Source organism: Carassius carassius, chromosome 3 (genome assembly GCF_963082965.1).
Source record: "Carassius carassius chromosome 3, fCarCar2.1, whole genome shotgun sequence".
Lineage (NCBI taxonomy): Eukaryota > Metazoa > Chordata > Actinopteri > Cypriniformes > Cyprinidae > Carassius > Carassius carassius.
In genome coordinates, this window is record NC_081757.1 from 13,269,850 (window position 1) to 13,296,889 (window position 27,040).

Below are 27,040 nucleotides of genomic sequence, written 5' to 3' on the forward strand. Positions count from 1 at the left end.
TCATTATTTTTTATTTAATTTTTTTGTAGGATTCCTGCATGAAAAAAAAAGAACAGCATTTTTTTTGTTACAATTTGAATACAACAACAACCACAAAAACGTATATAACATTCAAATTCTAACTGCAAATCTGAATCAAGTTTGCTACTTCAAATTCAGAAACTGATTTGGAATTTAAAAGGAAATTTGATTTCATTATGGTTTAAATGACAACCCTGGTATTCAGAGAATGTACAACTAAAGCTTCTGCAAAATCAACTCCTATCAGTGAATCTCTCTGTCATTGGCCTTGTTTTTCTTCCCTCACCTGCAGACATCAGCACGTATGCTGAAAACAGGCCGATCTCATCTTCACTGAGCTGTAGAGAGTTCAGGCTCTTCGCAAACTCAAACACAGAGCTGATAAGATCATCACAGCCTAGAAAAACATAAAAAACAGCCATTAATGCTTTGCATTTCCATTTGCTATGTCCTTTTCCTTTAAAAGAGAAATCCAGCTCTTAATGCGCACCCAATGCTTTGAAGACCTCCGGTCCAGCATATTTGCTGTCAAAAAAGACAGTGTTGTTCTGGGAGTTATATGCCCGACACATCCTCACGAACACGACTTCTAAAGAACCTGAGAAGCAGAAAAACACTCATTATTCAGTGGTTCTGCCACAGTTTGTCACTACTCTGATGATGTTATGTGAGCTTGGATATGTTTAGAGGTTTATCTGAGGTGTACCTGCTTTGAGCAGCACGATCTGATCGTTCTGACAGAGCTCCATGAATCCATCAATGCGCTTGGCAAACTCAACCACATACTGCACAGCTTCAGTGACTTTAACTGCACACAGCTGCCACATGTCCTCCTGAGACTAGATAGTGCAGAGAGAGGGTCTGTTAGTACACATAGCTTATTATTCCCCTCAGGGATCATTCAAGTGCATCAATCCATCTTTCTGTCCATCCATTTACATACAACAACAACAGAGAAATGTGGGGAAAACAATTGAAGTAGTTAGTACAAACTTCTGTTTTTAACTTTTTTATGCTTTATCAACCCTCACTAGTCATAGTACATAGTATAAAACGCTTTTATTCCCTTCCAGCTGTAAGATCCAGTGGTGGTTATGAAACTAATCGAGATGATTTGTCTGCCTCTGACCACTCAAACTGTTAGTATCAGGTGTACACACAGAGCAAAATGGACATAACCAAACACCTTCTTTTGGTACGCGTCCAGGTCGGTCTGTAAGACTGTCTGCCAGCTGCTGGGCTGTAGCTCTTCTCGAAGATACTGGCACGTCTCCATGTGAGACTTGCAGATGTTCTCTGACAGATGTTCTGTGTTAGAAACGCACAAATAGAGTCAAACAGCTGGAGCTGACACACATTCCTGGGTTTGTGAAATGCACATCAGGCATACTGAAGTTGTATTTTATTGCCACATATTTTCTAAAACAAAACCATTAAGACTCATTTTAGTCAAAAAAAAAAAGACAAAAAAAAAAGAGTCCTGTGCTAGTATTTGACTGGTCTGTGTTAATGAGGCACTTCTTACTAATGACATGTTAAATGGGCTATGGAGGTGAGTTCACAGACCCCTGCTGTTTCAAACCCCACAGCTGTCAATCATGCCCATAATGGCAGCATCCCGTATAATTATGTGGGGCGGCACTATGTAATTTCAATTGATAATATTTTCTTTCTTTGCAATTACGTGCCAAATGATGCCAAAGTAACTAATAGCTAAAATGATTAAAAAAAAAAAAGTACAAATATTCTGTCTTTGATATCATCTGTGAGATATTCAATGCAATCTTCCATAATAATGACAAATAAAATAAATTCAAAAATAAAATAAAAAAATATAACAATGAAAAATGTAATAATATATTAATATAACTTTTAACATTTTTTGTAAGTGATTAGCATTATATAGTTGTTACCTAGGTCATTGTCAGGAGGTGAAGAGTCTCCATTGCTATAGCAACAATATTGATCTAAGCCAGAGTCCGAGCTGAGGTCGCACACAGGTTCTAGTTTAATGTCATCCATGTCTAGACCTGACTGGTCTGGAGAGGGCTGAATGTCTAGGTAAAATCCACCAGTCGCTGAATCCGCCTTTCCCTGCTCTGGGGTCTGACCGCTCACGTATCCACTGAGGTCATCGGTGAGCTCTGTGACGCCATTGGTGGACAGGGCGTAAGAGGGCGTGAGTGGCTCCGCCTCTCCTGGAGGTTGAGATTCCCGCCCCTTCTCTGTGTCATCACCCACTTTCTCCTCCTGCTGCTGTTGACGGTGTTTCTGAACTTCTGCGAACAGACTGTCCCTCTGCTTCTTAGACATCCGGCCGAATTTCACAGCTGTGAGTGAACAGTTTATCATTAATAATGCTTATATAAAACTAAATGTCTGAAAGTACTGGTAACACTTTACAGTAAGGCCCCATCACACTGTAAAAAAATATTTTTCGTAAATAAAAAAAAAAAAATCAGTTTTTGGGTTTCCATACTAGCAAATCGCGACAGAATCAATAAAATATCACAGCCAATCAAAAGCGCTTGTGGGAGGGCTCTCTCTGGAAGCACACTGCACTCACAATGAAATAGATAAGTTTATACTCTAATTCGTAAATATCAATCCTTTTTAACATCATTAAATGTACATAGTGAGTGACTGATACCATCTTTAGTATGCTTGTTGGTTCGCATTGAATTCACAGTTTTAACGCACATGTTTGCTTTAATTTATTTTATTTTAAGATCTGAGGTAAACTATCTATTGTTTTTATCAGTATGGCTATAAATGACACGCAATATGATATTCAAACTCATATTAGACACGTTTAACTTGGAATAAAGCACATAATCGACTGAGAATTAACTACTGTCATAGTTTGTATGTTGTTGTTGTTCCAGCCGTGACGTCGCAGAAATAGAAACCATTTCTAAAATAGAAATTTAGCATGTCACCATCACAGCTAGTTAGGAAAAAAACAGTTAACATGGAAAAAACCTTTTATTGTTTAACTATTTATTGTGAATTTGTTACCTGAGGTCCATTAAATAATATGAACATACATTCAACTTTGGATTTTATTAATGTACTAGTTAATGTTCATAAATGATTAATACATTTTTCAGTGTGTTGACTAATGTAAGTAATGTTAAGTATCGTTAACAAATGGAACCTTATTCTAAAATGTTACAAAAGTATCCAACCGGTTTGTTCATGGAATGAGATTGTTAACAAGGTTAAAAAGTAATTAGTCAAGATCTGAACTTCTACTAAAAGCACTGTGAAAGATACAACTGGAATAACTTACAACATTTTCGAATAAATGCAAAAATATTAGCATATGCCATTGCTTAATAGCATTAAAGCTCATGGTAAGTTTCTGAAAATGAAAGGTATTTTTACATTTAAAACCCTACTGTCACACTACACATCTCAGGAGAATTATATACACCAGCAGCCACATGCACATCACTCAGACTGCTGTGAGAGTTGAGAGCCTACCATCTCTTGACATGCCCACTGCTAAGCATTTCTGCAGGCGACAGTGCTGGCAGCGGTTTCTGCTGGTACGGTCGATCAGACAGCTCTTCTGCCGAGGACACGAATATGACACAGTGCCCTGCTGACTCCTCCTGAAGAAACCCTGAGAGAGAGAGAGAGAGAGAGAGAGAGAGAGAGAGAGAGAGAGACAGAGAGACAGAGACAGAGAGAGAGAGAGAGAGAGAGAGAGAGAGAGAGAGAGAGAGAGCACAACTATAGGTCACCTCTATCTTTGAAGTTCGCATTGCAGCACATTTCAGAATGATTTATTAACTCTTAAATTAGTACAGCAACTAAATAGGGTTTTTTACACTGCATATTTCCATGCAGATAAGTGACTTTTAAAGGAATGTGTCACAAAATGCGCATTTTTATGCCTCTCTTTCAGTGCAGCGGTGCGTTATGGGAGCTCCAGATGAACTCATATGCACGAAGAATGCATGAAGTGTAAATGCCTCTAGAGCACTCTAGTGAGCATAAGCACTTTCTGTGGTGGTTCGTGCCACACTCAGACAAGTATAAATAAGGCATGGATGTGCATTGTGAATGCAAAGCAGTGTGATTTTACTTTATTTCTTAATTTAATTTTTCTGTAAATGGAAAAGATTTTGGCCATTGCAACATGACTGAAAGTGAAAAATGTGTAACAGAAAAATATTCTACTATTTGTAACTGAAAAATAATAATCTACACCACCACAAAAGTTTAGGGTCGGAGGTTTTAGCATCATTACTTCAGTCTTCAGTGTCACATGATCCTTTAGAAATCCTTTTAATATGGTGATTTGATGTTCAAGAAATATTATCATCAATGTTTAAAACATTTGTGCAGCTTAATATTTTTGTGGGAACCATACATTTTTTAGGATGTTTTGCTGAACTGAAATTTTAAAACAACTGCATTTGTTGGAAATAGAAATCTTCTGTAATATTATAAATGTCTAATTAGTAAGTAAATATATTTAAAAAAACACTTAATGACCCCAAACTTTTGAACGGTAGTGCATATTCAAAAAATTATGATCATGACTATAACAGCATTAATTATATATATATATACAGTACAGACCAAAAGTTTGGAAACATTACTATTTTTAATGTTTTTGAAAGAAGTTTCTTCTGCTCATCAAGCCTGCATTTATTTGATCAAAAATACAGAAAAAAATGTAATGTGATATATTATTACAATTTAAAATAATTGTTTTTAAATGTATTATACTTTAAATTATAATTTATTTCTGTGATGTAAAGCTGAATTTTAGGATCATTATACGATGATGATTCATTATCAAAGTTGGAAACAGATCTGCTGCTTAATACTTTTTCAGAACATGTGATACTTTTTTAGGATACTTTGATGAATAAAAAGTAAAAGAAAAAAAAGAAAAAAAAAGAAGCTATGTTTTTAAAATATAAATATTTTGTAATAACAATATACACTTCTGGTCAGTAATTTCTTTTCTTTCTTTTTTTTTTTAAATAAAATCAATACTTTTATTCAGCAAGGATGTGTTAAATTGATAAAAAGTGATAGTAAAGAAAATATATTATTAGAATATATATCATTAGAATTTTTTTTTATTTTGAATAAATGCAGTTCTTTTTAACCTTTTATTCATCAAATATATTAGACAGCAGAACTGTTTCAACACTCATAATAAATCAGAATATTAGAATGATTTCTAAATGATCATGTGATAGACTGGATGTTATATGTGACTGAAGGCTGGAGTAATGATGCTGAAAATTCAGCTTTGCATCACAGCAATAAATTATTTTTGTAAAGTATATTCAAATAGGAAACTATTATTTTAAGTTGTAATAATATTTCACAATATTACTGTTTTTTCTGTATTTTTGATCAAATAAATGCAGGCTTGATGAGCAGAAGAAACTTCTTTCAAAAACATTAAAAATAGTAATGTTTCCAAACTTTTGGTCTGTTCTGTATATATATATATAAAAGGAAATAATCTGATAGGTGCATTGGGATCTTGCTGACAAGACATAACTATGAGATGTATGTGCGTGTTTTGTTTTTTTGGTTGTCTTACCTTGCATCCCTCACATGTGATAACACCATAATGAATCCCTGATGATTTATCTCCACAGATTTTACAGGGAATACTCTCTATCTGAGCTACAAAGAGACAGAAACAGACTTTCAGCAAAAAAAAAAAAAAAAAAAAAAAAAAAAAATTAACATTTGTCTTTGCTACAATATTTTCTCCTGTGTCAGCTTAACACACAAAGGCCGCTTTAAAACATTTGTTAGTCATTTTCCTCAGGAACACTGATGCGTTTAACATTTCTCTGTTTGTTTGAACGCTCCAACCAGCCCAACATAGCAACACTGGCTTAACCGAAACAACCAAAATAACCAAAATCGGGCAGCGTGCTTGGGGAAACTTGTTTGGAAAAAATTGCAATTCTATTTAGTGCTGCAGAAAAGACTAAATGCAGGTATTCGAATATAGGAGAACCATTATCAATCTCAAATCAATAGGACGCATTGATAAAACGCTGTTTGACAAAGCACATCTGTTTTTGACCTTTGAAAACACTCTTTTCTTCCTTTAAACTGATCAGTGGAGACCATAATCACATCAAGACTTTGAGTTTGCTAATGCAGAGAGAACAAGGCCTGAGGTTTGTTGTGCAGAATGTTACCTCAGGCTTTAGCTAGCTGAACAACGGTGAAGATATTTTAAAGTGATTGAATCGAGGCAGCACCACATAAAACACTCCATTTATTCAAGCAGAAAAAATGGCTATGACTGTTGAAATCACCCACGGGACTGACATCATCTGTAAGTCCAATCTGCTCATCTAACATCCAACACTGATTTGAGTAACTACAGCATGACAAAGCCATCCTCCCTCAAGCCACGAGCTCACTTCAAGACAGTGCCGTGGTGCATTTTGGTAAATATCAAAGTCAAGATGCACTCCTAGTTGGAGATGGCGTCTGCCTGCGCTGGACTGTGTGCCATAGTCGTGCGCGAGCCCCTCAGTGGCTCGGCTGCGGTTGTGGAAAAGCACACAGAGATGGTGTGCGAGGCTGTTGAGAGGGGAGCTGGGGGAATAGAGCAGGAGGAGAAATCCATTTAGAGAAGAGCGATGCAGTTGTTCCGGCAGCCCTGAGGCGCATACAGTACAGGATGAAAAAGTAAAACGCATCTCAACACCATAAGAGCACTCTCTTTTCTCTCGGTCACATACGCTCAGACTCAGATGTTTTTTTTCAGCTGTGGACTCTATTTGCAAAGGCATCAGAGAAGTTTGAGAATGACTATTTTCTCATGATTACAGAAAGGGCTAATCCCCTTTGGTTCTGCATGCCGTATTCATTAAGGGCATCCTCACTCTCTCTCATTAGATATGTAAAACCAATCGGCAGTAATTAGTTACTCTGAAGCACAAGACGCTAATCTGGTCTGAATTATGGATTTATACATCAAAGGCACATTCTCCCAGAGCTGCCGCTGAAGTCTTGCAACAGTAGGTACCGCTGTTCGGCTCTGATGCAAGAGCATGGCTTACAGAGCTGCTATTTCAGACTACAGAAAAGGAACGTTCATGAGGGCCATATACAGATGAGGATTGTGAATGCATTAATTCTGCACAACAATACATGGGTTTGTGTAAAGAGATTTGATTGTGGTGGATATTCTTAAAGACTGATTAGCCTGTAGAGGATTTTTGAGATCACTTCAACCATGAACATGAGGGTGAAATGCCCTTCTACATCTCCCAAAAGTCAAAAATCTAAAAATGAATATGCATATTAAAAAAGTGCATTGTATTAAATAATATACTGTTAATATTGCAGTGCATAAAGCAACCGCACGTAAAGAATATTTTATTCATAATTTGTTTTAAATACATATATTCTAATATTATATAATTTTATAATAATTAACTATATTACATACACACACACACACACACACACAATATATATATATATATATATATATATATATATATATATATATATATATATATATATATATATATATATATATACACATACACACACACACACACACGTAACATCTTAATATTTTGTAAAATACACATATAGTAAGTGCACACGCACACCCTACCTCATATTGTGAAGAAATAATCCCCACCAAAATTATTTTGTAAAATATTATGTTAAACAATATGCACATTATAAAAAAGGTATTTTATAAGCTATTATAATATTAAATAATACCGCATTATATAATGCAACTACATATACTTGTATAAAGAATGTTCTACTCATAATTTATCTAAATATACTTTTTTTTTAAAAACACACACACATAAAAAATTGTATAGCATATATTGTATATATAATAATTGTATAGCGTATACATTTACTATTATATATTTCTATAACATACACATTGCCTCAATTTGTGAAACGTGTATATAAAGTGTATATATATATATATATTTTACTGTTATATATTATTATAAAATACACACAATGCATTACCTCATTATGTGAAATATAGTGTATATTTTTTTTTTTACTATTATATATTATTATAAAGTATACACACATAGTAGCTCATTTTGTGAAAAATAGTGTATAGTGTAGGATAGAATATAGTATAATATTATACTACATTGAATAGTTCATTCTGTCAACAGCTGCAACTTCTGATTTTCAGTCAATATAAGAGACTGAATAACCCCAGTCCAGCACTAGATTTTTTTATCATTTGATCACTTTTACAGACAAGCGCCAACATTTTACAGGTGTTTATCATAATCCACAAACACAGACTTTCACACACAGAAGACTTCTGTTTGCAAGTGTCGTTTCCTTCTCATGAGATGTTGTGGTTTAACATGTTTGGTCTCTCTCCCGGTCTGAAAGTGCTGATGTGCTGTCTAAGTAGGAAACATAAAACACAGCACCCAACCAAAGTCAAAGCCTGCAGATACACACGCACAGACACACAAACACACACGTTCCCTCCCCCTTCACTCCCACCCTTTCTGGTTTTTTGTAATCTGTTGACAACACTGACTCACGACGGGTTGAGATAAACACTCCATCATAACAAAAGAGAAAAGAACATTCTGGCAAATATTAGACTTAAACTGAGCTTCAATAATTAAAGGTTTTTGCAAACACCTAGACATTATATCATTATTTTTAAATTAGCTAATACTCATTCATTTATTATCTGTAATTAGGGTGAAAAGAAACACTTAAAAGGGAACCTATTATCCGCTCCAAGAACCAACTGAATGGTGACCAAGCCCTTTAAAGTCTACATAATTAACTTTCACGGTTAACCCTAATAAGACACTAAATTAACCTATGCGTACATGAGTTTCAGTTGCTCACAATCCCGCCAAGTCAACTCAGGGTTAAATCTCATTAACCTTTAGTCATGATGTCAGCAGGTCAGGCAAGATAAAGCAGTACTTTCACAACAATCTCTAGCTTTGTTCTTAGACAAAAAGATGGTTGATAACAGAACACTTTCAGTTGATCTGAAAACAGTGTAGGAGGACACGTCTGAAGTGCCGAAATAATCTCTAATCTCTTTGAAAGAGAAGCAGCGGAGGCTCACACAGATGTTCCGCTGCCCTATACCTTATCACTAATAGATAATGACAGCTGCCAGCAAGACTTTGCATTGCCCGTGTGTGTGTGTGTGTGTGTGCGCACACATAGTGATTCAGAGTTGGGGGTGGGGGGATTAAGTAAGACACAGCCGTTGGTGGAATAAACAGCCAGGCACTCCTATGGCGGTCCACCCCTGCCTGCCATAAATAGGTCAATGGAACAACATTCCCCAATCATCCAGCATGGCAACATTCCCATGCTGTGCCAAACAGCCAACATGGCCGCCCATGTATGAGCTGTCAGAAAGACGCCATCGCATCGCATCACATCACATCACACACTTACTGACTTAACTTGTGCTCACGGCAGTTTCAGACTGACTGAGACGTTCCCTCAAACACACACATGCTTTAATGCATATTACTAAAAGACATAATATTCACTTTGCAATTCAAAATCATAAAAAAGCATAAACAGAGCAAAACAGTGCACTGAACTGTCCATGCAACGTTCTGAAAACAAAACTGCACATTATACATGCAAGACATTATAACAGACATTAAAAGCTGGAAACATTACAGAAACATGAACACAAGCTTATGCACTCATTCTCTAATTTGCACACACACACACACACACACACATTTCCACAGCTGCCTCAACATGGAAATCCCTGTCCTACCTTTCATGGCTGTGATCATTAAGTACATCTTGAGGCTCTGTGGCCACGCTGAGGACCGTCAACAGCCTCGTCTCAAGAGCATGTGCAGGCTGGGACGCAAGCGTTGTCCTGCTGACTGACGGGAGCGCTGCTGTGCCTCTCGTCTCTACCGCATGAGAATCCATGTGACCGTGACATAAGGACTAAAACCCTTTCTTCCCGCCCCTTCAACCCTTGAGTGACAGCTTTGTCATCCAATTGCTGATTAGATTGAGTTTTTAGTTGACTGTGTGGTTTAAAGGGTTAGTGTTGACTCTCACTTTGCACTGCTGTGCAATGTGTTTTCATGATACTATACTGTATGCAGGAAGTTTTCTGCAGGTAAGGCTTCAAAGTGTCAGAGCAAACTAAAACACTTTCTCTTCCTCCAAGAGAGTGTTTCACGGTGACACAGGGCATTGGTTGCCTGCTGCACAATCATCTGTAATGATTGACTTCTTTGTTACTTGGCACATTATATATTACAAACTACAATGCATCTAAATGAACTTAAGACATTTACAGTGTGATAAATGTTTTGAGATACACTTGAGGTATTTCGTAGTTCTTTTACATGCATACACACATACATATATTTATATATAGATAGATTAAATTGGTTTTTATCTTTTTGATTTTTTATATCTTGTTTTTTATTTAATTATCTATTTTTAATATTTTATTTTCATTAAAAATAATATCTTAAATTCATGCAACTAATTTAATCTAATTACTGTAATTTACAAGTGCATGTATGTTTAATGCTACAATTATATTGAAAGCATGTACATGCCAAATTAAAAACGTTAATTTAACTATGTACATAATTAAGAAAATATATTATACAATGTAATGTAAAATAGACTTACAATTATAATTTCTTTTTTTGAAATAAAATGTATACATTTTATCTGTATATTTTGTATGTTAACTAAATTTCATGTACATAATTGTTTATATAATATATTTTAGATTTAAAAATAAAATCTTATATTTAAATTAATTTACCCAGGTTTGTTATTTTACTAACATACCGTAAACAACTTACAAGTGTATGCATGTTTAATATAATATATGTTGAACATACATACAGCATTTTGATAACATTCATTATGCAAAATAAAATTCTAAATTGTATGTACGTTATTTTAATATAACATGCTGGGATACACCGATACCACTTTTTCCAGAACTGGCCAACACAGATATTTTTATTTTTTGTACATGCTGATACAGAGTACCGATAACTATTTTCACTGCATATGGATTTTTTTTTTTTTTTTTAATACTGGGTACAGAAACAAAAAGAATATGTATAATATTAATTGGCTTTATGTTCATTTGGCACAGATATATTTCCTTCAGTTATTTTCACACATTATGCCCATTAAAATGTATTTCAAGCTGTATTTCAAGTATTTCAGGTTGTTTACAAACTTTTGTTACTTATACTGTTCCATTTTTTTTTCTCTATGGTATTTACTTTTTAATTTAAAAGCACATAAGAGCTGCTCTGCAGCAGCTCTGTAATGTAATTGAAAGCAAAACAAGCAATGCGTGTACACATCTTTATTGGTGCAGAATGAGCGCATTTCACAAAGATGGCTAGTTTCACTTTCACTTTAATTAAATTGTGTATGCTTGACGTTTAAAATAAATTTTGTTTAGAGTGTATGCCCCAATAGTTTTCTCTGATATATATTTAAGATTTAGTTGTAATCCATATGATGCATGAGCTAAGGTGTGAATATTCAATGTTTAACACTGTATTAAATTACATTCATGTAGTTCTTAGACATCCTTAATCTCTAATAACTCCATTCTGTGATCTCTGGTTCTGTGGTCGATGTTTCTTTGTCTTAACACAGCACTGTTAACATGCTGTGTGGTATCACGTTTAGCATCGGGGCATTTTAACGAGTAAAAGAGCACAGTATCGGGCCCGATACTGATACCAGTATTGGTGCATCATATAATAACATAATAATCAAACAGAATATAATGTAATTTTTTTTAATAAATGTATTTGTATTTTTCTGTATCTCAGAGGATAGATTCACAATGATCAGCATTATACCAGCCATCTGTCAATTAGACATAATTATCTGCATCAGCTAATTAAAAAAAGCCCATGTTAAAATCATTGTTTTTTTTTAATCCCCCACACAATAGAGCCATATATAGTAAAGTCATCAGCAGCACAGCCGTGATTTGAAATTGCATGTGTTTGCCTACAGGATAACTGGCATATTTGAAATTCTACCCATATGTGTGTGTGGTGCAAGCACACACACATGTAGCCTTATACAGGTCTGGCTGAATCTGAGGGGAACGGGCCCATCTGAATGCTAATGATCTGGCCAGCGCCCAGCACAACACACAACACCCTCTCCAATCCACCATGGCCAGAAGGTCTGCTCAAAGAACCAAGCATCGTGAAAAACCATCTCTGCGGTTGTGAAAGTAACTATTACACAATACTGAACCTGTAGGAAAGAACCTGCTGGCTAACCTCATTAGGCAACAAGTTGTGTCAAAGATGTGACCTTAAACGACAGTTCATATACTCAAACTCCAAACCTGTATGCATTCTTCTGCCAACAACAAGCTTGTTTGTTAATTTATTCATCTTAGTTTTACCTCACAGAACTGAGAACCGCTGCTCTAAACACAAGCCTCTCAAACCAGTTTCTTCTAGAAACGTCTCCCACATGCTGTCCAACTGAGGACTGAATAGCTGAAATAGAGATGCTGGAGCTGCTTGTGCAGATCTCATGTTTCATGGGCATGACAGCAGTGTGAAGACAGGGTTCTGTTGTGCGAGACACTCAGAGAAATGCATCCCTCTGCGATCCTGAACACATCTCTCACTGGGCTGGGTTTAACTTCAGCAGGACAGACATGCTAATACATGCTCCCAGCTGCTGCTTGTTTGCTTGGTGTCTCCAACACAAAAATCAAGACTCGCATACAAACACATATGTGCAAACACACACAGTGACTGTCACAATTAATTCTCTTAAGAATGAATAAATAAAATTTAAATGTAATATACACGCTGGAATAATACAGCGAATGTACTCTTTCTAGTTTATATACACTGTCCTTCCAGTGCATTCAAGTACACGAGGGACATCTCATCCAATAAAGGAGATTTCACAGCATTCAATGCACAAACAGGAAGTCTCTGTTGGTAAACCACAAAAGCATCCCGCTAGTGTGCAATCATTTTCTTGAGAAGCTCCTCTCACCTTGACCAACATTTTTCTGTCATGTTGGCAAAATCTTTTTGCATGAAACCAGTATACAAGAAACGGCTCTCTTCTGTTTCCAGAAACACCTACATTTATAAAGGGCATGTAGGGCGCATCAATCAACAAACAAAAAATTACATTTGGTGGTAAATACGTATTTAACCACATAAATCAAAAATTGTTCAGTGTATTTTTTATTGACCATAAAATACAATAAGTTATATTTATTACAACAGCAATAATAAATAAATTACAAAGAAACAAATTGTATTTTACACACACACACATACACACAAGAAAATTGTAATTTCTCATAATTTCTCATTTATTATTTCTGTTTATAGTATGTGTGCGTGCATGTGTGTGTACAAAAATTGTGTGAGAAGTGTGTGTACATGGTAAAAGTAGGTGAGAAATATCAGTTGCACCACTGGTAAACACTACTTTAAAAAACAGTTACAACGATATCTTGCACAAATCTTACAGTCCAGTAGGTACTACAACTACAATTATCCTTTCACCGATTATGAAATGATTTCAACCAGAAAATGAAAGCTGATAGATGTTGGAAGGAGAGCACTTTTAAACCTCTTTAAACCAGCATTTATCATCACAGGCCTCTCATCCTAGCATGCATTGTCACTCTCTCACATAAGCCCAAAGAATCTGATTAAAGCAAAAAAAAAAAAATATTGAATTTTCCAGAAGTTCAGTGTCTCCTCTTCTCTTTAATTATTTTTGTAACAGTCTCCTTGATCGTTTGCTCTTATGTGTACAAATGGAGTATGTTACATAAAGATCCGTGGTCACAGGACTGTACTCTTATATGAAGAATGTACTTACATGTGTGCGTTTTCTTTGCTGAGGACACATCTGAAAAAGAGAAGCAATAAAATGGATATTAAACAGGGCTTGCGATAGAGTTCATACTAGACTCTAAAAAACATTTTGCTTTAAAACTTATGGAAAGAAGTCCATGCTTAAATAGATATTAGATATTAAATATATTAAAGATATTAAATTGGACATAACACAAATGATATTAACAAAAATTTTGTGTTCTGATAAAGTATATAATATATTTTAAGGATGTTCATTTTAACCAGTTCGCCGTTAACCGACCGTTAAGAATTTTGAACGATTTAAAAAGTCATTTATTTATTTTCAGTAATTTATAAAAATATTTAAAAAGGTTTGGTGCATGGTTAAAATATGCTACGCATATAAAATATTATGCTTTTTAGAGAGCATGTAATAGAGCGTATAATAAGTCACATATTATTATTTAATTCAGAAATGGGCCTAAAGCCTAGGGATGCACCGGTTGACCGGCCATAAATCAGAACCGGCAGGTTTTTGCTTAAAATACGCGATAGGCAATCGGCCGGTTTTTGGTCTTTTTTCGGCCGATTTTTCCAGAAGTGCGCCCGCGTTTACAGAATACATTGTAATCATTCGCTATGCCATTTGCGTGGAAGTATTTCGAAATCTGCGCGCAGGACACGGCAGCCTACAGCACTGGAAGTGCAGAGCTACATGTCTTGAGGCACAGATAGCAGGAAGCGATCAGCCGACTGCCCAAATAAGAGTCCCTTTCCTGCTCACTGAAGCTGCGAGAGTGTATCTGTACCTGTCCGCGCCCTGAACAGGCGGAGACTGTGAAGGGATGTTCAGCTCAACTTCTCACGTGTTGGATGAGAAACGAAACTGACTAAACTGTGACAAAACTTGTAAAGTAGAACTTGCATACATGTTTGAAAAGCCAGAAGTAAACGTCAGTTCTGTAAAAGGATGATTATTTTTATTTTACCTTAAAATTATATCGACTGAATTTGATTTAAAAATCACCTGCTGTAGCACACTGCAAAAGTGTTTCATTCATCCAATTAAAACATTTTAGGGTAATGATTCACATCTATATTTTTTAACTTGAGACAATAGTTATTTATTTTTCATTGGCTCAAGTAAAAAAATATAGATGTGAATCATTACCTTAATTTTTTTTCTAATTGGATGAATGAAACACTTTGCATCTTTGTTTTATTCGCACCAACATTATTTGATTTTAACATTTTGGAATAATATTTAAATAGCATACTTTTATTTAGTCTCACTGGTAAAGACCTTGTTTTAAATTTAAAACCCAATTCAAAAACAAAAGCTAAATGCTGATGTCTGTAACATCTATGTTTGTATTGAATAGACTAATTACTGTGCAGTTACTGCCGTTAATTTCAGATGGTTATGGTTATTGTTTTCAATAGCCAAAAGCAAGTTTGGCCTACTAAATACCAATTAAACATCTTGTTTATGCACACTTTCCTTCTTTCTTGTATGTTGCTTAAAGATAAAAAAAAAAAAAAAAAAAAAAACGGAAATCGGTATCGGCCAGTTTGCTTGTAAAAAAATCGGTATCGGAATCGGCCATGAAAAATCATGATCGTGCATCCCTACTAATGCCAACGCAAAATGTTAACAAATATTATAATAAACTGTAAACATAGCTAGGCTATTTTAGTTCCCCTCACTCTACAACAAATCTGTTGAACTGCCTTTCAGAAGTTATAGCAATTTAAACGACAAGCCAAAACTAATTAATTTAGTCTAAAACAAAACTGAAACCAGCTTTGGGTCTCTCATTCAACACAAATTAAAATGCATTCACAATGTATTTAAATGGCAAATTATTGTGTGCTTCAATTGTGTTCCAATATTCAATATGTTTTGCATAACATCATGGCGGTATGGTGATAACACTTAACGACACTGATTTAACTACATATTTAAACTGAGCAGTGTGTATTTTTTCCATATGTTTGACTGACTGTACTTCATTATTATAATGAACGGGATGCATTGTCAAGGTAGCTTAAAAAGGTATTGTCAAAGCTTATCTTTGTGCGCGCTTGTGGCGCCAGCGTAATCACTAGATTTTTTCCCTTCTAACAGAGGAAGCAACTTTTAGCAACTCCTTTTAGTCATAAAGATAATCAGAATTGTAAACGGTTTGCCTTTATTTGTGTATATTCACAATAAAAACAAATCTTTGGGTGTAAAATAAGCCTAAAAAAGATCACTTCCGTCACTTTCCGCGCTTGCGCAGACTAAGCCAGAACGCACAAACACCTCACAAACAGGAAGCACGCACGGCCTCAGATCACTTGGATGTAATTGTGTATAAGAGGTAAAAACTACAGAAATACTGTTCGTTTTCTTACACAAACCGCTCGTTTCGTGTCTTAGACCATCAATGTGTACTTACGATGGGGAATTGTTTAATTTGGACTTCTCAGTGCATGCTCTTTGAGGTGGTGACCATAGACCTCCATTATATGAGTCACAGACAAGAACGGATTGACCTAAAAATATCAAAATTGAAACTACTACGGAAACAAAGACACCTACATTTTGGATGCCTTTGAGGTAAGCTAAAACATACCAAAATTTAATAACAAAGTGAACCATCCCTTTAAGTAAAAATATATTTCACATATAGGACTATTTATTAGTTTTATATTATATTATTAAGCGTTGGTTGTTGGTTAGGAAAAATAACCAAAATAAACATCCCTAAAATATTTATATTACATACACAGAATTTTTCAAGTATAATTTCTCGCAATTAATTGCGCCTATGATTCTTTTTGTATTTTCTGTTTGAATTGCCAATTCAATTGCCGTTGAAAAAACGGTTTCGGTTGTAGCCCCCCCCCTTCCTTTTAAACTGTAAAATCCAACCTTGTATGACTTTTCATGCCTATGCATCATGGGAAATAAAAAAATAAAAATAAATACCAAAAATCATTTAGCCTTAGAAATCAAAATAATAATGGAAAATGTATACTAAAATAATATTATATAATTATATGTGTTTGTTATATGCCATCATATTGCTAAACATGAAAATAATAAGAAATACTATGTATAAAGTGAACAATGTACACATTCATGTTTTGTTTATTTAGTGCACAGAAGTGAACTGAAGGCACTCTGTAATCCCAAGCCATCACAGGCCCTTGCTTATGCTTTTACATTCAGGGCAACTCAGGCCAATGCAGTCAATCACAATTAATCCATCCACTCCCTTTAATCAGGGCTATTGTAATACTGCCAGCTCTATTGTGATGTAAAGTGTCCATCTGAGAGAAATACAATCTGTCATGACTAGTGATACTGTTGAAACGAGATACAAGTGGTAAATGGAACTGCCAATCAACAAAGCATTAACCAGTGATTTGTGTCAAATGAATTTCCATCTGCTTGTAAATTAGACTCAGTAATAAAAGAGTTCATGTCCAACTCACAGCAGCAGCATGAGGCAAATGAGAAAACCAATAACTAACTGAACATTTTAGAAATAATAAGGTGGCAAATGTTCATTTCATCATGGATGTGATTGTGATACTGTTGAAAATCTCAAGCAGCTGTATTAAAATCTGTGTACTATACTTTTTAAATGACTGCAGGATCTTAAAAAGGAGCTTATAATTGCTAGAACCAGCATATTCGTTAAACTGATGAGAAGAGCTTTCTCTTTTTCATATCTTATATCCAGCTGGACCACAACAAACGTTCTGGCTTGAGGCTTTTGAGGAGGCACATTCATTATTCCTCTCCAGCTGAAAATCTGAACGATGAAAAGAAAGGATCTGACTGCAAACCTTTATTTATCCATCTATTTATGAAACGAAACAGGAGAGGCGTAAAAAAAGAAATGATCCCGCTTTGTCTCGTTCCCATCATCGCAGTGCTATGTAAGAAGCTGCTTCAGATCTGATGATGCTCAGCAGCGAAATGATAGCGAATCTCCTGTCGCTGTTCTTTCCACCCATTTCTAATCGGTTTAACTCCTCGGTCTCAGTCTCAAATAGCCTCCCCCTGAGTCTCTTTGTTTCTGTCTGTTCACATTGAAATTTCCCTGTAATTCTCCTTCCATGCTCTAAAGAACAGAGCATGTAGATGTTCATGGAAAAAATGGCTGAGAGTTGAGAGGATTAGACCACAATAACAATGAAACATTACAGAAAGCAAAAGGTCAGACGGATGGTTTGTACCCAGTAAAATGTACTTGCGGTGAGAATATTTGCCGTCCAGATTGTTGGTAACTGCTGCACATTCAAATTAATCTTCTATCTATATATATTAATTAGGGCTGCACGATTATGACCAAAAAATCATAATTGTCGATTATTCCCTTGAAATTGTAATTGTGACTATTAATTACGATTATTACAATTTACATTGAATGATGTTTATACCATTGTTTGATGCAACTGCATGCTGTATATTTTTGTATGAAAATAAACAAGCTGAAAACACTCAAACTAAAAAAAAAATTTGTTGTGCTTTTCTATAGCATTAAGCCTTAAATATCAAATATACATCAGATTGGCTTCTTCTTTAAAATATATAAAAAAGTATGAAATGGTATGTTATACTAAAACTAAAACAATGGAAAAACCCTTAAGACAACACACACACACATATATATATATATATATATAATATACACACACACATATATGTATACATATATGTGTGTGTATGTGTATATATATATATATATATATATATATATATATATATACACACACACACACACACACACACACATATATGTATATATATATGTGTGTGTGTGTGTGTGTGTGTTTATACACACATATATGTATACATATATGTGTGTGTGTGTGTGTATATATATATATATATATATATACAACCCGAATTCCGGAAAAGTTGGGACGTTTTTTAAATTGTAATAAAATGAAAACTAAAGGAATTTCAAATCACATGAGCCAATATTTTATTCACAATAGAACATAGATAACGTAGCAAATGTTTAAACTGAGAAATTTTACACTTTTATCCACTTAATTAGCTCATTTAAAATGTAATGCCTGCTACAGGTCTCAAAAAAGTTGGCACGGGGGCAACAAATGGCTAAAAAAGCAAGCAGTTTTGAAAAGATTCAGCTGGGAGAACATCTAGTGATTAATTAAGTTAATTGGTATCAGGTCTGTAACATGATTAGCTATAAAAGCTTTGTCTTAGAGAAGCAGAGTCTCTCAGAAGTAAAGATGGGCAGAGGCTCTCAAATCTGTGAAAGACTGCTTAAAAAAATTGTGGAAAACTTTAAAAACAATGTTCCTCAATGTCAAATTGCAAAGGCTTTGCAAATCTCATCATCTACAATGCATAACATCATCAAAAGATTCAGAGAAACTGGAGAAATCTCTGTGCGTAAGGGAGAAGGCCGGAGACCTTTATTGGATGCCCGTGGTCTTCGGGCTCTCAGACGACACTGCATCACTCATCGGCATGATTGTGTCAATGACATTACTAAATGGGCCCAGGAATACTTTCAGAAACCACTGTCGGTAAACACAATCCGCCGTGCCATCAGCAGATGCCAACTAAAGCTCTATCATGCAAAAAGGAAGCCATATGTGAACATGGTCCAGAAGCGCCGTCGTGTCCTGTGGGCCAAGGCTCATTTAAAATGGACTATTTCAAAGTGGAATAGTGTTTTATGGTCAGACGAGTCCAAATTTGACATTCTTGTTGGAAATCACGGACGCAGTGTCCTCCGGGCTAAAGAGGAGGGAGACCTTCCAGCATGTTATCAGCGTTCAGTTCAAAAGCCAGCATCTCTGATGGTATGGGGGTGCATAAGTGCATACGGTATGGGCAGCTTGCATGTTTTGGAAGGCTCTGTGAATGCTGAAAGGTATATAAAGGTTTTAGAGCAACATATGCTTCCCTCCAAACGACGTCTATTTCAGGGAAGGCCTTGTTTATTTCAGCAGGACAATGCAAAACCACATACTGCAGCTATAACAACAGCATGGCTTCGTCGTAGAAGAGTCCGGGTGCTAACCTGGCCTGCCTGCAGTCCAGATCTTTCACCTATAGAGAACATTTGGCGCATCATTAAACGAAAAATACGTCAAAGACGACCACGAACTCTTCAGCAGCTGGAAATCTATATAAGGCAAGAATGGGACCAAATTCCAACAGCAAAACTCCAGCAACTCATAGCCTCAATGCCCAGACGTCTTCAAACTGTTTTGAAAAGAAAAGGAGATGCTACACTATGGTAAACATGCCCCGTCCGAACTATTTTGAGACCTGTAGCAGAAATCAAAATTGAAATGAGCTCATTTTGTGCATAAAATTGTAAACTTTCTCAGTTTAAACATTTGCTATGTTATCTATGTTCTATTGTGAATAAAATATTGGCTCATGTGATTTGAAAGTCTTTTAGTTTTCATTTTATTAAAATTTAAAAAACGTCCCAACTTTTCCGGAATTCGGGTTGTATATATATATATACACACACACACACGTGTGTATATATATATATATCTATCTATCTATCTATACATACACACACACACACATACATACATACATACACAATCTCTCTACACGACCCACTGGGTTTCAAAATGTGTGTCAGTTGGCGGGATTCAGGGTGCATACTGTGTTATTAAATATTTTAGGATGGCTTTTAGGGGAGAACATGTGTGCTTTCAATCTTTTCGAGAGATTAGTCAGAGCTGAATGACACAGAAACTGCCTCAGGATTGAGGTAAAACTACTCATTTGGTGAATATTTCAATCCTGTTTAAGCCGGACGCTGAGAGGATTGACATCATCCAATAATGTGCCAAATAAACCTTATTCAACAACGTTAATAGATTTTAAATTTTACTTTTAACAATTATTAAGTGTTACCACTGATAATGATTGTTACGAATGTTGTAGTGAAACAAACAGATGGTCTCTTCAGTTCAAACCCTGGGGGTCTGATTACTTAATTCACTGATGTTTTCAAAGCCAAACACAACACGGATGTGTACTTGTGTGATTCTGAGTTATGCAGAGTTGATTGGGTTTATGCAAGGTTGGTTAAGTTCACTCCCACTCACCAAATAGTTTTGAGGCCCTGCTCATACTAGAGGTAATAGGTTGTCAAAGTCATTTGGTGTCAGAAACCTAATGAGAGTTTGACCCAGTGACTCTATAAACCAACTGAAGAGCTTCAGACACATGGTTAGATTTGCACTTTCCTTTGAAATAGATATCATTTTTCAGGTGAGCTGACTGTGTTGGGGGTTAGCTAGGTATGTGGGTGCATAAATATTTGAAGCTTTAACTTGGAAACACTTAGGAATCTGATATGTTTTATTCATTGTTCAGGCTTAATGTTTAATCAGGTTGGGGCAGTATTCTAACCATGTTTAAGAACTGATGTCCCTATCAGAAACGCAAAGATTTTTTTTTAAAACAGCCTTTGTTTTTTGTTTTTTATAAAGAAAGCCTGATGATGCAAAGTCTTTTGTTTGATATGAATTATGGAAGAATTTACAGCGTTCGAAGCACAAAATCCAAAAGTAGGATCTTCAAATAAAAAACTTGTTCCACAAAGATTTATTCCCTGAGCAAATAACACTAATCCCAAAACCTTCACCTTCAAATGCCGAAATTATACATCTCTACAAGCTAAACTGCTTATCCATGAATAACTGAACTGACAAAATATGTGTATAAAATGCATACATACACACAAGTCATGTCACCTTTATTTATAAAGCGCTTTTAACAATACAGATTGTGTCAAAGCTGCATTACAGTATTAAATAGGAAAATAGTGTGTCAATAAAGCAAAGGGCCAACAGTAAACACTCAATTTTCAGTTAAAGGCAGTTCATTAGGGATTTAATGATTAACGACGAGCTGGTTGAAAATTGATTTAAATATGTGACAATGTAGAGATGCTAAACAAATCACGATTCAATTAGGGGTAGGAGTTTATATGAACGCATGTCTGAGGGGAACTTACTGTCTTTAGAAAAGTTTCGATGGTTTGCATTTATGAATTTTAACATGCATTATGCAGAGGCAAGCTGAAAAGAAAAAAATACCAAGGAAACACTTTAAGCGCCACCTGCTGGCCGAGAGTGAATCTGCGTCTCATTCAGCTCGTCTGAGGTTTTGGTTTCGTGCAGATATTTTTATGTTTAGTTTCACAAAACAGAAGTCAAACCATTCTGTTTTTGCATCAAAATTTCGAAATGTTGCATGCATGCAGCATCGTTGTTTGAATCATGATTAAAATGCAGTGGTTGTCTCTCATTTCAAAAATTAAAGAGCACAGACAAAGCCTTATTTTGTTTATTTGAAGAGATTTATTTTATTTGTGTTATTTATTTGATTTGGGGCTTGTTTTAAAATTTCTATTTAGTTTTGTTATTTACATTATATTTAAATTTTGTCATTTAGCGATTTATAAATGAGGACAATTGAAGCAATCAAAACCAACAAAAGAGCAATAATATGCAATGCTATATTAGTATATTATTATAGTTATATTTTAATTTCACAAAGAAATGTACAGCATTTTGCCCAAGCAATAATAAAAGGACATTTGTCTTTAACATAATTTTGTAAAAAAAATTGTGAATCGAATCGTGAGTTGAGTGAATCGTTACATCCCTACAGTTCATCATTGAATTCAGTGATGTCATCATCCAGTTTAAATAATATCTGTGCAATCAAGACGATGATAATCACTGGAAATTAAGTGTCCCCAACTAAGCAAGTCAGAGGCGACTACATACACTACCATTGAGCTTGGTAAGATTTGTTAATGTTTCTGAAAGATTTTTTCATGCTCATCAAGGCTGAATTTATTTGAATAAAAATAGTAAAAACTGTAATATTACTAAATAATATATATTTTTTTTAATTTTAAAATATTTTAAAATGTAAGTTCACATGATCCTCAAGAAGCATTTCTTGCTATTATAATTTGTGCTGCTTAACATTTTTGTGAAAATCCCAATACAGTACTTTGTTTTCAGGACTCTCTGATGAACTGAAAGTTTAAAAGAACAGCATTCTACACTTAATTCAAAACTTTTTAAACAACATTTGTCTAATTGTTCATATTAATAATTATTCGACATTTATTTTTTATGAGAAATGTTTTTTTGCTATATATATATATATATAATTGAGTCCAACACTGTGGGCATTCCAGGGGTTAAAAGGTTCAGACAGATGGTCACACGACTTGCTTTCCTTACACATGGTTTCTAGTCGATGAGATGCAGGAATGCAGACCATAATGTTGTTACAACTCCGCTCATCTCTCTCTCTCTTGCACTCTATTTGACTCTTTCAGTCCTCTTTAAACTCTTAACTATGATATAATCAGCTAAAATGTCAGTTACACTGATGACAGGTCTTCTCTTCAGTTTGAAGATCACACTGATATTCATGACAGGCTCTGGCACTGGCCGTACACAGTCACTGGGGCTCAAACATACTGATAACCCCCTGAACTCATTAACGTTAGGCAGAAATTAAATGAAAAAAAAAAAAAAAAAAAAATTGTTATAAAATGTTTAGTTCTCTGGATTTTGATTGGATGAGCCGCGTTGGAAGCAGTTGTCAGATGAAGATAAACCTGTAACTGCTGTACATTCTATGTTAATGTGCCAAGTTTTTACTTTGTTTGGCAACTGTAAACAACGGCTAAGCTAATGTAATTTATTACTTGGCAGAAGAATGATTTAATTAGCTGTTATTTATTAGTTGTATTCATTACTAAATGATTATTTATATTTAAAATAAGAAAAGTTATGTGTGTATTTGTACTACACAATGAACACTTAATTTATAGGGCCTCAGACTGTGAAACTGGTCACAAATGCGACAAAACATTGCATTCATTTAAAAGTTACAACTAGCAAACATCACCTCATTATCCCATTATGTTTTCTGTATGCAATAATGGGGTTTTCAAGAACAATTCATTCACTACATCTATTATGTGGGACTTGGGATATGAACTAATCATTCAATTTTCTGGATTTATTTTTGGCTGCATTCTAAAGATAACGAAAGATCGAGTATGTGAATGTACACAGATTTTTTTTTTTTTGCTATATTGAAATTATAAAATTTTTACGATATGACCAAAAAATTGTCATTATATGGGGAATTTATCTTGGTATGGGGAGCAAAACCAAAATGTGGAATAACAGAATGTATATGTCAACAAAGCAACCTCTGGCATAAAAAAACATTTAGCAGATGTTGTAGTTTTCTTTATACGAACATTCGCTTTAGTAAAGCTACAGATAATAAGTGCTGAATTAAAGCCATAACGTGATGGTCCAGAGGAAATGGAGAATGGCAAGCATCAGTCAGTGAAATAGCAGGTAGAGTTTCACATCATATTTAATCGACTCTCCAGTCCATTTCTCTCTCTGTCACATCCTTCACACCTCTCTTTCTTTTGTATTTTTCCATTAGTCTATTTCTGGCTGACAAGCTTACAAGAGATGATGATCGCATTTACGTAATAGGCACACACACACACACACACGGACACACACCCACAGAGATCCAGACAGCACTTACACAAACACTCCCACTGTGTATTACAGCACAGCACTGAGATTATGCCAAATTGGGTTAGTAGAGCAGTACTGGGTTACACAGAACAACAAACACACACTGAGGAGGTATGAGAGGGGAGGAGAAGACAAGAAGGAAGATAAAGGGAGGGGAACGAGTGGTCATGAAGTGGACTGCCAACACCAGCTCAGTTCATTGCTTATGAACAGCTCTGCATGTTAATCTCTGCGAGTAAAAAGCATGTTGATGTGCCCCTGCCGGGCGTAATGAGGGGGCTATCGGCTCCTACTGTGGAGGGGAAAATAACGGTTATGCACCAAACGGAGGGAGAGAGCGAGAGATCACATAAAGAGATCATGGAGAGTGTGTGTTAGCAGCAGGATAACAGAGCTTAAACCTCCGAAGGGATTAATAAAATCTGGTTTCCAGGGACTCTGGGATATGTGAATTTAAAAGGTTTAACCATGCACAACAGCCAGAGAACTGGAAAATATTTTCCAGAGTTTTTTAGTAGCATATTTGTCAAACAATTCAGAAGATAAAGTGGGGTTCAAAAATCTAATACCTCTTGCTACTACAATAAAAAAACAAAAGTATCAAAAATTAAAACTGTATTCATTTTATTTAAATTAAATAAAAAAAAAAACAAAAAAAAACTTTGCTTTCTTGACAGCAGGGCTCAAGATGAACTCCACAGGTTTTTAATCAAAAATTGTGTAAAAAAAAAAAAAAAGATAATGTTCTCTAGCATGACTTGAGAATTATCCAAATGCTAAATGTAAGCAAGAAAAAACATGATACATGTTACAGCTTTGCCTAATTATTGACTTACAAATGGCGCAGATTAAGAAAAAAAGTATTTTTCATTTTACGTCATAATGTTTCATAATGTAAATGTTTACAAATCCTCAAACATCCTGTTTATTTCCGGATTTAAATGAATTTTGAATCCCATATTTCCAGCATGGTCTCAGACTTCTGGACCCCACCTTTGTGTATGTTAGAACTAGGAGCAAATGCTGTTCTGTTAATAATCAGTTCATAAAACCATCTGCTAATGTACAGATGCATAGTGAGCAGATGCCAGTATAAACTCTTACATAATATGTTGCTTTTGAATCACCCACGAGATGTCACTCTCAACGTCACTAAAAGATTTGATCACATTTCACAGCATGAGAAAAAGGTAATGACGTCGGCTTTATGAAGACTACCGCCCCCTCATGGCATAGAAAATAATGCATGTAATCAAAATCCTACTTGAGCATCATTATAAATACACAGGTAAATAAAAGGGAAAACATCAGCATTTGTGTGTCAAACCTGCTGTAGTGTTTCTTACTGAAAACGTCTCCTGAAGATAAAGCATTTCTTATATACATGCAAAAACAGAGTACAGAAGGAGAGGCGGAAATATAAGAAGCAACTATGAGATAGAGAGAGAAAGAGAGAGAGAATAAAATACACTTTGAATGTAGACTTTATATAATCCCAATCACTAAGGATTAGCTTCATTTTACATAAGCCCACGGCTCGGCTCTCTCCTCCCTCCCATCCGGATGCTGCATCTGTCAAATTACTCATTTCAGCCACTGCCAGGTTTCCACTAACAACAAATCCACTAGCATCTCCTCTCCGAATGACCGGCGCTCAGGTTTTCACTTGATAGTCTGGACCAAATTAAACATTTAATCATGCAAAAGGTAACAGTCAGAATCCATTTTATGTCTCGACGTTTCCTAGTTTGCTTAAACATTGATGTGTACTGATGCATATTATAAATAGCTCCCACACTGTGACACTTTTAGCAGGTAAATAATCGGAGTTTGCCGTTTCCCCCACTGAAGGGAAGTGGTGTGACAGAGCAGCTATTGCATCTGAGTCACCAAATCACGCACACAAACACACACACACACACACTTACAGTCAGCCATAACATTACAATTCAAGCAGACACCTAAGAGTGACAGACATGATGATGAAGCATCTTTAAGAGCTGTTCTGCTCAATTGCACATGGAAGAGGTTTATTTGACAAACTAGTCGTTGAAGGAGGTAGCATATTTTATAAGTGAAGCAAAACTGAGACCGAGCTGGTGGATTCAGTCCTAGCGCTGCTGTGTTTAACAGGATAGCGGATGAGTTTAATGGAAAAATGTAATGGCTTTATTGACGTCATCTCCGCTTTAAAATTCCACATCGGTCTTACTCTGGATGCAGATTTCCTCGGGCCGCAGTCATGTCTGCCTGCTTCTTACAGCGCCGCTCATTATCACGATTCATCAAAGATTGCTCATCAGCACAAACCCCTCTGCCTTTTATCTCATCCACAACACTACGGCATCGGCATAGGGGAAAGGCATTTTCTTTCAGATGTTATCTCATGGTGCGCTCTCACTTTTTATTTTTATTAACAAAAGAGAATTAAAAGCAGGGTTCGAAATGAGGGGGGTCTGGGGGGGTCCCGGACCCTCCATAAGTCATTAGGGACCCCCCATAAGAATTCATTTTTGGATTTTGGGGGGTCCCCA

General features: G+C 35.5%; 1 protein-coding gene across 2 annotated transcripts in view; it reads right to left on the reverse strand.

Moving 5' to 3' along the window:
• LOC132119996 (nuclear receptor ROR-alpha B) overlaps positions 1-27,040 on the reverse strand; it is a 42,818-nt gene that overhangs the window by 3,802 nt on the left and 11,976 nt on the right. The window contains exons 3-10 of one of the 2 annotated variants that reach the window (XM_059530026.1): positions 13,921-13,950; positions 5,600-5,685; positions 3,508-3,649; positions 1,935-2,351; positions 1,208-1,329; positions 728-860; positions 512-619; positions 308-418 (exon numbers count right to left, since the gene is read on the reverse strand). In XM_059530026.1, the coding sequence (XP_059386009.1) occupies positions 308-418; positions 512-619; positions 728-860; positions 1,208-1,329; positions 1,935-2,351; positions 3,508-3,649; positions 5,600-5,685; positions 13,921-13,950 (1,149 nt within the window). Of the gene's footprint in view, positions 1-307; positions 419-511; positions 620-727; positions 861-1,207; positions 1,330-1,934; positions 2,352-3,507; positions 3,650-5,599; positions 5,686-9,805; positions 9,973-13,920; positions 13,951-27,040 lie in introns of those variants that run through there. The other variant, XM_059530027.1, reaches the window with a different exon arrangement.